The sequence below is a fragment of the Pezoporus flaviventris genome, unplaced genomic scaffold (genome assembly GCF_033815535.1).
Source record: "Pezoporus flaviventris isolate CSIRO_AGI_PZ_B2104156 unplaced genomic scaffold, CSIRO_AGI_Pfla_v1 ptg000037l, whole genome shotgun sequence".
NCBI lineage: Eukaryota > Metazoa > Chordata > Aves > Psittaciformes > Psittacidae > Pezoporus > Pezoporus flaviventris.
In genome coordinates, this window is record NW_026892585.1 from 11,923,873 (window position 1) to 11,938,172 (window position 14,300).

A 14,300-nucleotide genomic window follows, 5' to 3' on the forward strand; every position below is an offset into this window, starting at 1 on the left:
GCATCTAAGCATTATGCATCTGCTCATGTGGCTGTAAATAAATAACGTAGTGGATAAGGCTACGTTTAGCTTCCCGTGTGATTTAGAATCCAATCTGGTATCTGATGAACTCCCATGGAACAAGAGCAGAACCAAGCCCTCATGTTCCTGCTTTCAGGAGTACAAAATGTACATTATAATCTCTGTTTTAGCCTGTATTTTCTATCTGTATGAGGATCTCCAGTTGATTATTGTCATTTCAAAACAGAATGTCCTAGCACTTCAGGATTTATAACCTTTTTGTGTGTGGATGTAGTTACAGAAATGCAATACACACACCAACCCCCCTGAATATTAGTACAGTGTTCACTAAGGTGGGGTGGGGACACGCTGGATATCCTAGAAAAGTGATAAATCATAAAGGTTGCTTTTCTGTTTCTTTGTTTTATTGTTTTTGTTGGGTTGAGGGGGGTTAAGCTCTGAAGTAGTCAAGAATTTCAGCTACAGCTAGATTCGGCTTGTTTCTATATGGTATGTTCTACATACGTGGTGTCCTAGAATCAGTTAGTGTAAGTAGTGCAGTTACAGGGATAAATGTGGAAGTCTAAGGAGCTAGTGACAAAGGAAAGCAGCCAAGAAAAAAACAGTGGTTTGGTGTAGAAAGGGAAGGAACCCTCTTTACAACCCTATAACAACCTTTGTGAGTGATGCCAACTCAAAGCCAGTTGTGAGCTACAGGGACTCCACGCTTCATGCATTAGGGGGGAAAGGCTCTTTTGCCTGTGAGTTTGGCTTTCCTTTCCCTGTCTTGTTCTTGCACATCCTCTGGGGTATGAGGGAAGGCTGTGCAGGAAAATAGGCCATCCTTTTGGCAGAACACACAAGGATTCTGTGAGACTACCTGCTCAGGTCTGATTGTGCAGCAGAGAGGGTTCTGCGTGGCAGCCCCGTGTGCGCCGGTTAGATTTGTATCAGTGAGACACGACAGGTCTGCCCTTGAGATTCTGCAGTGGCACAGTGCCAGCTGCTCGCCACGCTGATCTGTGTCTCTCCAGAGCAAAATCACAACCTGCTGCCATGGTTCAGCTCTGGGTCAGACCCACAGCCCAACTGCGGAAGAGGGGGGTGGGTTGGTGTGGGGGTTTTTGTTTGCTTTTTCTTGCTTTTAATTGGGAAATCGGTGAAATTTTATAAGAGGAGCTTGTTTTTTGACAATCCACCCCAAAGCAGCACCATCTCTGCTACTGTACATGAAAAGCTGTAGGTTTTCGGTACCAGATTAAACCTGCTTTGACCTTGGGTATGGGCTGTAAAATATGACCATAGGCTTGAGTTAAACTAGATTCACAATCTGAAAAACAAAACCATGCAGCTACTTTTTTAATTTAGGCAAGTATTATTTGCTTTTGCAAGGAAAGATTCTGCCATGTGTTTCACTGGGATTTCATTCATCTTTATTGATGGCATTTCACTTAATTTGCTGCCATTTGAGAGCCCTACAGGCAAAGGGGTGAAGAGAAGAGTAAAATAGGGGTAAAAATGGGAGAGGGAATTTCTAGTGTAGAAAAAAAAAAAAACCTGCTGTCACGTTTGTGCCTGTGCAGTCTCCATACATTTTAAGAATCTTTGTGCAGGTAACTATGAAGTGAAAGAATGCAGACAGTCCCGATGGGAGCACAGCCGTGATGTGTCCTAAAATGAGCGTCTTCCTACTGTAATGCAGAGGAGCTTTGAGATCTCCTCTAAGCTCTGGCAAAGCAGTGGCTACCCCTCCCTTTCCCTTTGTAGGACTGCAGAGCTGGGACCACTGATCCTGATAACATTTTGGGGGTTTGAGGCTGTGTTCAGAGGTACAGCCTAGAGCTACCCAGTCCACCCTACCCAGTGATTCCTGGTGAGCCCAGTGTTGCAGAGGAAAGTGTGTGAAAGCTGCAGTACGCTGTCATGCCTCCCACCTCTTTTTCCAATTCAGGCACATCCCTGTCTTCGACAGGGCTGGCTGAAATCCTGGAACATGATGTTTGGTTTCTTTTCCAGCATTTTTATTACTAAAACAAATATTTATTTTCCTCACCCTGTTCTGACATCTTTGGGCAACTTTTTTCTATGCCCTTATGTTGCAAGCAGGGCACTAGGTTAGATGGATGTTTAATCTGAACCAGTACAGATATTCTTAAATAATTAGTGTACTTCTGATACCACAAACCCATACAGTGCCTTAAAAAAAAATAATCACACTAAAATGTTACTCTGGGAAACACTAAATGGCAAAGAGTTCCACTGTGTAAGAAAATGTATGAAATAGCTTTTCTTCTGCCAGCTATGGGGTTCCCACTTCTAAAATTGACAGAAGGCTTCATTACTCTTGTGCTAGAGGACAGGGGAGAATAGAAACTTCTCACCTAATTTTTCTGGAGCAGTTGCTATTTTACATATTTCTATCCTCAAGGAAGTGAAGGCAGTTAAGAGGGGAACAAGGCAGGCAGAAATGAGCAGCTTCGTTTTGCTGTATGAATGGGGTTGAAAGGAGACAAACCTTATATAGCAGAGATTACGGTTAAAGAAACCCACTGTTTTTTATTCCTGCGAGTTTAAAGCACCAGAACTTTCTCGGCACTTGGGTTTATTCCCGAAAATAAGGCAACTTCTGTGTCTTTTATAAATCACGTGAGAGCTCGGAGCACCTTGTGTTCTGTGACTGGCCAGGGAAGTAGCACAGAAATGTTTGTCGTGTGCGTGAAGGAGAAGGTATGCAAGAGAGCCTGCTCCCATGGGAATCCCCTACCTCCATATCTCTAAATAATCCATACCCTTCGAGACAGGGAATGTCAGGGTTTTTCATGCTGTCTCAATATTTTTCTGTGACTTGCTCCATTATTTATTCTGGACTGGCTTTCCAATTTGCAATGCCCTGAGCAAGCGTGGTGCCTGCCTTGAGCTACCAGAGGGGGAATCTGGCTGCGAATTGCCTCCCCATCTGTCGTGGAGTGAGCAAGAAAGATCCGAACTGGCAGGGATGTATTTTTCCCCTTTCCCTTTGCTTCTGCTGCCAGAAGGGGAAACTGGAACTGGCCCATGAGTTATTGAGTTAATAGAGGGCCACAGAACTGGAGATCCCCAGATTGCAGAGCCTGAAGTCTTAGCACCCTTTAGGTTCCTGCTGAACGTATTGAGGCTGGCATTTCCTTCTCTTGGTGTAGGACTTTACAGCTGCCTCTTCGCTTTGCTCTTAACTTGTGTAAACTCACCCCTCCCAGATGCAACAACGCTGCTCTGGAGTGCTCAGCTAACTTTCAGCCTCCTGGAAGAGGCTCCTCTTACAAAACTTAGTTACAGAAGTTTGTTGCCACTGCTCTGTGGGAGGGTATTCAAAAGATACTCTGTTCCTGGATCCACTTGCCTAGAGCTTCTGCTGATATATATCTCAGTGTCTCTTTCCTGTGAATACGTGCCCAGGACTGGATGCTTGCTCCTCCTTGGCTGGCTTCTTCCTCTTTTACTCTCCTGTCACCTATTCCCTGCTTTGCTGATTATCAGCTAATTCTGAATAACAGCAAAAGCAGTCAAATTTACCCTCTTCTCTTTCCCCAAACCCCTCCTATATGGAATGCAAAACACCTGGGGATGCTTCTGAGCTGACAGGCATCAGCATCACTTTTCATCCAAGGCAGAAAAACCACTGCCTATACCTTCCACAGTTCCTGACTCTGAAAAAAGGTGGGATAATCCTGAGCCAACCCCACTGAACCATAGCTGAAAGCTCTGCTTCAAAAGTCTCTGTTTTGGGCCTGGCTCACCCCCCTCCCTCTGCAAGATTCAAGCATTTAGACCCTGATCTAAACTTTGTAACTTGTTAGTCCTCTCCAGCTGTTGTGGTAGCCTGGTCTTATTTGGAAGAGATGACTCTTAGGCTGCTGTTGTCCTGAAGGATCTGCAATGCTTGATTTTGCAGGCTGTTCATGGCAAGTCCCGCTTGTGAAATTAGGAAAATTATCAGGAAAATTGGCCCGTCCCCTCTTTGCCAAGCTGTGTGCTCAAGTGAGAGTCTGAGATTGATGTATCATTAAGAAATTGTGACCCAGACTGTAATTCAGCCAGGGGTCTCAAACTTGAAAGTAGAATTTGCACTTTTTATGTGCTGACTTGGGGTTTTTTTTAACTATTTTCTGCTCATTCACAGCATAGCATTTTGGTGCTGCAGATGAATGCCTGTCAGGTAGCTGCTATTTATCCCTCAAAATCAGGAGGTCTTGCTCACTCACAGGTTTAAAAGCTCTTGGCTTTTAGCTCAATTGGTCATTCCTGTTGTCGCTCATGTAGCTTATTGAGAAATAGCTCTGAGTGGTTAGAGAACATCTGAGGCTCAGCTGAGCTCAGCCCTGTTAAGGTGCCGTGCAGACCCCCATAGGTGCTGAACTGATGCAGGTTGCGGATGCATCTGTAGTTTACTGGTGCTGTTTATTATCTACGACTAACTTTGAGCGGTTCAGGGAGCCCTTCCCGGTGCAGATTTTAGGCTTCCTGAGTTCTTACACCCCTCTGCAAGCCAGAGCTAGAGGGGCAGCCAGTGGCCTGAATGTCCGCTCAGGGCCCTCTCCTGTGTGAAATTTGGCTTTTTTGTTGAGAGATAAAGTTACCTTCTTCCTCTAACCTGTGTTTCACTTAGCACACAGCTGTTTCCGTGATATTTTTGGGTCTGCTTATGCTGCATTGCTAATACATCCTTCTGAAAATAGCACGAGGTTCACCCTGATAATTCATGATTTCCATCCCCAGGCTCAGGCACTACAGGGGTGCAGAAAAGACAGCTTGTGTAGGAAAGACCAAAGGCAGCTGTATACTGTGAAATAACAAGTATCAGGCAAAATACAGTATCACAGCTAATAGATGTATTTTAAAAGTGGAAACATCTATGTTTAATTGCATTTAAAGTACGTAGTGAGAAACCACAGTTATACATTGTTATAACAAACCTTTACATCTGAAGTCAGAATAATACAAAAAAAAGTGCTGAATATATATATATATATATATGGTCAAAGTAACTGAGGCAAAATTTTGACAACATCTTCTAAAATATTAGCATGTGGCCCCTGCCAGCAACACTCTAAAGGTCAGGCTGAATAATGTCAGTGACAAACACTGGTTTTCCTTAGCTCACCCAAAAACAACAACCCAAAAAAAACTGTTTTGCTTTTTTGTTTGCTTTTTTTTTTTTTGCATAGCTTTCAATATTGCTGCACTCTCACCTCTGCATATTGCAAGCCCATCTCAGTTCTGAGATAATTTCTCTAAAGTTCTGAATATGTTTAACCCAGCTCTCCTCAGATACATAATATATATTTTCTACCAATTATAAATACATCATTTTAATTAATCTGATTTCAATAACATGCATTTGTATAATTACTGTACAATCAAAATAGACATTGACTTTACACAGTGTGTATTCTTTTATTTCAGCAATATTTTTTTCAGACACACTGCTCAACATATCAAGCAAAGAGGGAAATAAAAAGAAAGAAAGAATAAGGTGAAATAACCTCTGGGAGGGAACAGAATCTCACAGTGTTTACAGACAAAAAAAAAACAAACAAAAACACAAAAGGAAAAAATAATTATTGGGAAAAGGTTTTATTAGTACATAGAAAATCCCCACAATAGTTGAAACACACTTTAGGAACTAGTAAACACGTTAAATAGAGTTGTGCCAATTACGCAGTGCCCAAGCATCTGCTTGCTCTTAATTAGATGGGGAGGTGAATGACCACTGTTTATTTTCATTTTCCTCATTAATTATGAAAAACTGCATTTAATTCATCTTGCATGGTGAGAGACTGGCTGCGCAGATGTAAGTCGTAAGGGAAGTGGCTCTCTGTAGGCAACCTGAACATAGAGCTCTGCCCAAGGGGACCCCTGGGTGGCACTGCACAGTAATGCATGCCGTAATTGTAATTTTTGCCATAGTCCAAGCTTTCTTCTTGCTTCAGGGAAAATATCCCATTATAGTTAATTGGGGGAGGACTTAAGGGACCTTCAAACTGTGGGCTGGCGCACTCAGGGGAAGTGCTTTCATAGAAGGACTCGTAAGCGCTGCAGTAATTGTAAGGTTTCATGGACTTGGAGTTGTCGAGAGTCCCATGCCCCGGGGGGGTGCCAAGCTCGGGGCTGTGGTAGGGGGGGTAGAAGGTGGAGTAGGGCGAGCGGGTGTGATGGGCACCTTCGCCCGCCTGGCCCATCAGGAAACTTCTGGCATTCAGCTGCAGGCATCCCGCCACCAAGTTTGTCGTTGGCTGGGACAGACCCTTGCACAAGTTTTGGACGAAGGTGAGCAGGTCAGGTCTCTTGCCAATTCGCAGGATCTCGGAAAGAGCCCAAATGTAGTTCTTGGCTAGTCTTAAAGTTTCTATTTTGGACAGTTTTTGTGTTTTAGAATAACAAGGGACCACTTTCCTTAAATTGTCCAGGGCGTCGTTAAGGCCGTGCATCCGGTTCCTCTCTCTCGCGTTGGCTTCTTGTCGCCTGAATTTGATCCTTTCCATCCTTATCTTGCTTGTCTTTTTTTTCCGAAGGCCCCTTCGCCTAGGCAAGCCATTCTCATCCTCCTCTTCTCTCTCTTCCTCCTCCTCCTCTTTTTCTGTGTCTTCTCCAGGAGATCTTTTAATATTCTTTCCCCGGAGCACAATTTGCTTTGAAAAGCTTTCTGGGTTCTTCATTTGCTTTTGGTCATCACTTTCTCTGGGAAACTTTCTACACATCTGGGATTCTGGCATTACAACAGACTCATCAAACGGTAGTGTTAACATGGTTCTATAATCTTAAGTTACCTGAAAGAATGCCAGCACAATATTTAAATATTTCCATTTTTAAAGTTTGCCGACTTACACACACATCCTCATGCACGTTTTGTACGTCTGCATGCACGCTCAGTGTACATGAGTGTCTGTGTGTACATAGAAATGCATAATATATCAAATATAACACATTTTTTTTGCATAAACACCAGTTGAAAATGCTCATTTAAAAAAAAAAAACAAAGCTGCATAGAATTTTAACATCACTTGAAGCTGTCAGGATTTTGCAACTGAAACCCCACATTTCTCACAGATAACTATAGAGTAAATCAATATTTAAAACGTACAATTAGCTCTCTGGTCATTTATCTTATTTTTAAACAAGCTCTTCAAACCTTTGCCACGGTGGAATTCAAAGAAATGCAAAACATGATAAAACAATACAGAAATTTCATTAATCCAAATTCCCCTGGGTGAAAACCTGAGGCGAGCGAGAGCACTCTGACAATTGAAAAGTGCCGTATCTCTATTAACTGATGGATAAATATTTTTAAATCACTTTTGAACTTATATTTTGAAGTTTTCTCCCCCGCTCCCCATTTTTTCCCTTATGAATTGAGATACTAAACTCTAATAAGTTAGAGTGGGTGAGAAAACAAAATTAATGGAACATTCCCCTCCAAATCACTCAGTAACAGTTAAAAATGATTTTTTTCAACTAATGAGTTGTATGAAAATTGCATATTACTTTTTTCCTATTATGAAAAAATCAGAATTATCTAACCCTATCCGTATCCAGATTAGAGTTAGGAAATAAAATCCCCCTACCTTTGTTTTTCCTTTTTTCCCAGCAAAAAATTCTAACTGATATTATCTGTTTAGTTAAAATAAACTTATTTGAGGTTTTTTCCTCCTTTTCTTTCCTCTTTATTCTTTTTTTCTCCCCATCAGTTGCGGTGGGGGGGGAGGTGAAAAATTCCCTGCACGCTATAGCAGTGTTTATGTTCTGCGAGGCTCAGACGTCTCCCTCCAGCTCGTAGCTGACAGGAGCGGTCTGTGGATTCTGACTGCAGTCCTGCACGTGTGCTCAGAATCCAGCCTGGAATGGAAAAATAATTTCCTTTTCCCCCCATTATTTTGCTTTTGTTTGCAGTTTGGGAGCAGCAAAAGCTGGGATCCCATGTTCCTCAAAGAGACAAGCAAACCAAATGCAGGGACTTTTCCTAATAGAACAAAACTAAACAAAAACCCCAGTCAAAGACTAACTCTCTCAGTATTGTCTACACACTTGCAATATTACATAATACCAAGGAAAGTCTGCAATTGCATCAGAAGAATAAAAATGTTAGGAGGAGTTATTAGACAGTAAATAGCATACATAAAATACAAGACAATGATACTGTATCTTTAAACACTTGCATGCACACCCAGCACCAACTGAAATATATCTTTATTTGTATTACCTTTAGCTTTTTATTTCATTCAACAATCAGTTTTCATTTTTTGCCTTCCAAATCTTTTCAGTCTGAATGTCGCATCGTCTCCTGGAGTCTAGATCTGTGTATATCTGCACTATCTCATTGATCTCTAAAAAGTGACATTGATGCCAACTGCCAGAGCTGGTACCCATGCCATCTGCTAGTGACGTCACGGGGCAGAGAAAACCACGTGAGCCTTTCTCCTGGGACCTTCATTCTGCACTGATCATCTGGCATCCCTCTAAGTGGGTACCAGCATTCATGTATCAACACAGAAGGTTAGACTGATAGAAAAAAAAAAAAAAGGGGGGGGGGGAAGGGAAAAAAAAATCTGCACCAGCATTTCACATACAGTAGGTGCATTTCCACTGGAGCTGCTTCTTTTTAGCAGTCTAGCTGCATGGATAGACGTGCCAACATTTGGTGCTATCCCTGCCTACAGGTACGGCTGCCCTGTGGTTGTTAATACAGTATTGTTTATAGGGAAAGTGATGGCTTGTATCTCTCAGAGTCCCTCTGGTGCACCTGGTACCCTGGAAAAAAACACACGGAGGGGCAAGGAAGGGAAGGCAGTAACGGGGCAGTAATGCTGGTGCTGTAACACATAACACAGTCACAAAAGTAGTTTCTGTGTGAAACTGCTGGGAGAGATTTTTGGGGTGTGGGGTTTCTTTGAGTGTGGCGTGTTGCCCCAGAGTGCAGGGTAATGGGAGCAAACCTCCTGCCAGCTGGAAGAAACCCTCCCCTCGCATCCCTCGGTGAGGTTTAGACATTCCTGAAAGAAGGCGTTTGTGAGAAACTGGACATACAAGGTGAAAGCGTAACAAACTGATGCTTTATTTGGAAGCGTGTGTCGGGGCTCGCTGGTCCCCATCCTGCCCAGTGTGATGCGTATGACCAAGGCACACCTGCGTCTGGTGGGGTGACACACTCGGGTCTAAGTTGGGGTGCTCGGAGGGTTTGTGCTGCTGCCAGATAGTCTCTGCCTGCCTGGCATTTTTGCAAGCGTTCCACTGAAACCCCTTTGAAAACTGACTTATTTCCTTTGGAAATACACTCTTCCTCCTAAAAATCTCACCCTGTTCTTCCATTTGCCTCCCTTGCTGCTTCTTTCTTCGTGCCCTTGTTTCTCCCCGTCAGCTCCCTCTCCTGTACTCCCTGCTCTTCTTCCCTTAACCCTTTTGTCTCTTTCTACAGGCAAGAAACTGTTAAATGAAGCTGACAAAGCCTCTCGGCTCAGCCTTGCCATGGAGCTTATGGCAAACTCCACCTTGGTGTGTTTGGGGTTTGTGGGTTGTTTTTATTTAAGGAGTGGTGTGTCACATATAAGCGATATCAGGAGAGTTACAGGGGGGATGGCATATCATCTTAAAAACAAATTTATTTCATTTTAAAGTTTGCTTTCATTATTATCGCGTATCACTGCTTTTTAGTGACCGAGTAATTTCTGCTTTTAAAAAGTGAGTGACCGAGTATGCTTTTAGTATTAAAATAATCCCTGGCAGAGCTGCTATTGTTATGGGTCTGTGTCAGCGTTTCCATTATAAATCCTGGTTTTGAAGGGTTTATAACTCATCTGCTTTAATTCGCATTGGGCCCAAGCTTGGCGTTAATGTTTTCAGCCCCGATCCAATTATTTTGTTGTCACAAAGTTTCATTTAAATCTGTTTGGGTGTTTTTTTTTTTTATTAGAGAGAGGAACAAAAAATGAGGCAGCATCAGAACAACGTGTGTGTGTGGGGAGAGCATGTTGTGCAGATCTATATGTATATGCTCAATGATTTTAGAGCCTTTCATTGAAAAAAAGAAGGAAAAAAAAAGCCTTTGAACCAAACTTTGTATTTTTCTCTTCTTTACAGAAGTGAGACATATCGGGTCATTCATTCTTTATGGAGCTCAGGCCTTTTTGTTTTATTTTTTCCTTCCTTTTTTAATTTTATTTTTATTTTTCAAGGAAAATATATTTGAAGTGATAAGGATGCTAAAACTTCAGTGGCAACTATTCAAAAGGAGCAAGAGCTGTATTATTTGTAACATTAGTTTCATTTTATCCCAGATATCACAATCTCTGTAACAGAGGAGAGGGTAGAATCCCATTATTCTCAATAAGAATTTATGTATTAAGATTTATATTGTGGAAGGTCCTAAGGGTTGTCAACCTTTTCAAGGATTTTGCATATTCAGAGTATTATACAATGCACAATCATCTAAATATGCAAAGTCCTGAGGAACCAAACCCTGGTTCAATGCATACTAAAAATACTACGAGAAATTGAAGGAAAGGTTGACATTGTAGTGGCCTTGTATTAAGGGAAGGACCATCAAAATTTCCAGTTATATCCCCCCAGCCTCCAAACTACACTTTAATAAAAATATTTCCTCCATCCTTTTTTTATTGCTGAAGTAGGTGGGGTTTGTTAAAACTCTTCAAATATTACTGTAAAATGCCTTTTTGAACAGCTTTTATACTGCTACTAAAAACCAAATAAATGAATTAGTTTGTGTTGAAGGTTTCCCTCTGTAGTAGTAACATTACATTTTTGCAGATTCTTAATCCATCATTTGACCTTTTTAATATTTTCAAATAAATAGTGGAGAAACAAAATAGCTGAGATATCAAGGTTTAAAAAGCTTCTACTGTGCATGCATAATAACTTTTCATAAGGATTTTACTACGCATTTTGTATTATGGATCCATGATATGCAAATGTGTACTGCTGTTAATATGCATTCACAGCATACCCCATAACTGCTGCTTTGCTGTCTACTGTGAATGCATGTTAAGAATAATACACAAAACACAGTTAAATGCACTCTATAGAATGGCTGCGCAGCAACAAATATGTTACTGAGCACATACCACGATTTTTTTTTACTGTATAGTTTTGAATTATAAGTGACTCTATTTCCAAAGCAGTATTATCATAATACACTTAACAGAGCCAAACATTAATACATTCACTGAAATAATACCAAGTTCAAAGGACTGCAGAGCCTCCACAGTGCATCAGGGGGACTGACCCAAACTGCACTGCAATCAATGGGAGCCCTTCCAGTAACTTCAGTGCGTGCTCATCGGATACCCAGGGAATGTCTCTACTGTGGTTTGTTTTTTTTTACTTTAAGTTTCTTCATCATCCTCTCCCAACTGGCTCCTATCTCCCAGTTTTGCTGAAACATTGGAATTAGAATAAGAATCATTAGAATTAAGAAACTCTAATGAAGTTTGCTCAGGACCAGTTTGGTGTGTGGTGGTCTGGGTCACCCACTGACAGCAATGGGACCTTGTGGTCAGTGGGGTACTGTTCAGAAGGGGGGGTTAGCTAAATCTTTTTCTCTTCTTTATTTCCTTACCTTTCTAACATAGGCACTAAACATCCCAGCAACTTTGTTCCTTGTGTGTGTAAAGTCATGGTGACAATCCCACAATGCCAAACTCCCTCTTCTTCACTCATGAGCTGGCATGAGTTTGCCTTCCTCCCACAGCACCTACATACACAGCCTAAACACCACAGGAGGACCAGAAATGCCCTCTCCAAACCTGCTTACGTCTGGTCAGGCTGCAGTGTTTAGTGTCTAAGCCAGAGCAAATACATAGGTAACAGTATGAAAAACAATGGCTTCTGGCTCCAGGATCCTGTTGAGTTTGGAGCTCAGGGGGAGATGGGAAGACCTTTTTGGAATTCTTTTGTTTGTGTGGTTTTGGGGTTTGGTTTTAGTTTGTTTGGGTTTGGTGTTTTTTTTTCACTTTCATTTTTATTTTTCTTTTACAAAAGTAGAACGAAAGAGGATGGTGTCTTGTGCAGGGCTCTGGTCTGTCAACCCCAGTGAGTTTAAGACTGAGCAGAACTGGGACCCTCTGGTGAAGGCAGGACTGTATCCCTACGGAAGGAGCTGCTGAGGGAGGAACCAAGACCAATGTGCCATATGCTGGGTGCCTGTCCTGTGTGCAGATAGCGCACTATGAACTGAGGTGATGTGTATCCCTGTCCAGCGATGACCCAGCCCCGTTCTGCCTCTCTGTGTCCCTAGTGTGCTGCCTGAGACTATGAACTGCTTTGTGAGGGGAACTTGATGTTCCCATCAAGTTGACTAAGCCCTCTCCCACCAGTGCTAAAATGGTGTTCAAGGATATACGTCCTTCTCCCAGGAGATATTAAAGATGACATTAATAAGGACCCCTGGCTTCAGAGGAATAACCTAGATTAGCTCAAGAGTTCAGTCTGAAGATTGTTGGGTTTTTTTTTTTAACCCATCTGCTAATGCTGCAAATTATTATAAATGTGCTCTGCTCTCAGCTCCCTGTAATGAGGATGTACTTTTTGCTCTAATCAGACATCCTTAGTTTTATGTTTTGAATAGGCTGTTAGGGACAAATACGGAAGAGCTGCAGAGGGGTTAGTTACTCTATTTTAATGGGAGTCGCTTCAGTAAAACATGAATTTAGAATCTGAAAATGGTCTCTAATACTAATTGCTGATGGTTAAGCAAAAATGAGTTTGTGACCAGAAATTCCTCTAAGATTTCTGGAAGACATGACCAGAATGGGTCTGATTTAGATATAACATACATTTGGCTTAACCGTCTTAGTTTTGAGCTACTCCTGGCTTACACTTAATATAAATGAGTTGAGAAAGGGTGGGACCAAATAATCTTAAAATTGAAAATACATATTTTTAAAGATTAATAAAATGTATTTCACCTATAAAAGTAATGGCACAGTATAGGCTGAAAGTTTTATTACCAGCTTAAGTGGTCATATGTACCATGCAGCAATATGGGATTTAAGGTACTTCTTTCCATGGGGAAAAATGCTCTAGTCAGACCAGTCATGAAGCTGTGTCACTTCTTGAAACTGCAGGGGGTTAAGATCATTCCTATTGCTTTGTGGTGTGAAGCAACCCTATGGTACATCTGAGAAACTTTCTTATTTTATTCATACTTGGTGGCTGGGGTTGTCACACTCTCTGTTACCTTACCTTAAGGATGCTCTGAGATCAGTAAGTTAGCCTTTAGAGGCTGCAGCAGGGACTCTTAGCTGTAGCACACACCCTGATGCTGCTAATCAATGTCTACTCTCTAATGGCAATCTCTGTCAAACAGCTAGTTAGTGATGCTGCTTTTTTCCTCTCTGTAGTCTGCTGGTGGCTACAGTGATTCACAGGCATGCTTCCCCCGTGTTTCCATTTTGAGAATGTCTCTGTCCCCATCAAATCATGGTTTTGGGGATGGACCTTGCAGCCAGTCCTCTCTAGAGGAGTTAGTGTGGGTGTGCATGACCCCGGAAGAGACCTATGCTGCTTCCCCTTATAAGCAGACCCCATGGCTGTGATGCATGCTTTCTCTTCTGTAAAGTGTGGCCATTCTTCCTTACAAAATCCCTGAGGTTTATGATTTGGTTTCCTCTCCCCAGTACAACTCTCCCACAGCAAGAGGCACCTGATGGAATGCTCTCCCTAGATCACCCATCTGGGTGTTCCTGATACTTTTTCTCCCTTCCTGCAGTCTTCTCCCTGTGAAATTATCTGTTGCATGGGAAGCAACAGTGTGCTGAGCCTTGTGTGGTGAGGTGGTGCTGGGGCAATGACCCTCTGGGAAGCAGTGGGACCTCTGAATGTGTGGCACTGACACCAAACCAATTAGAGGAGCAGAATGCCCTTACAGAAGGCGCATACAGAGATGAACAGTTTGCTTAAGACTTGCTCTAAGTTAAGTGCAAAGCAGAAGGAAACAGGAAAGTTAACACTAACTTGATGGAGTGATGTCAACTTCTGGTGGACAGTTACCCCCCAGGAAATTATAGGATGTTTTGTAAGGGGAGCTTCATAAACGATTCTTGCAATCTTCATGAGAAACTGACATTTCCATTAGTTGCAGCAGACCTTTGAAACTCAGCAGGGAGAAAGCCCTCAGGCTAAGGGAATGACTTTTCTTTACCCCTATGAAATTTTATCCAGGTTTAGGTGAGCTGTAAGCTCTTAACTAAGAATCACCATTTCCTTTCTCTTTTGTGCACTCCTCAGGCAAACTTTAGCAGTATGTTGAAATA

General features: G+C 42.1%; 1 protein-coding gene across 1 annotated transcript; it reads right to left on the bottom strand.

The window, feature by feature from the left end:
* Positions 1-4,846: 4,846 nt before the first annotated feature.
* On the bottom strand, positions 4,847-8,481 carry NEUROD6 (neuronal differentiation 6). The gene is made up of 2 exons (XM_061464723.1): positions 8,237-8,481; positions 4,847-6,806 (listed from the first exon to the last, which is right to left on the bottom strand). Exon 2 carries the CDS (start codon positions 6,783-6,785, stop codon positions 5,772-5,774), a length of 1,014 nt encoding a protein of 337 aa, XP_061320707.1. The 5' UTR covers positions 6,786-6,806; positions 8,237-8,481; the 3' UTR covers positions 4,847-5,771.
* Positions 8,482-14,300: the final 5,819 nt, after the last annotated feature.

Coding starts and splice junctions, on each gene's coding strand:
- NEUROD6 (XM_061464723.1), bottom strand. CDS start 6,785: ATGTTAACACTACCGTTTGATGAGTCTGTTGTAATGCCAGAATCCCAG.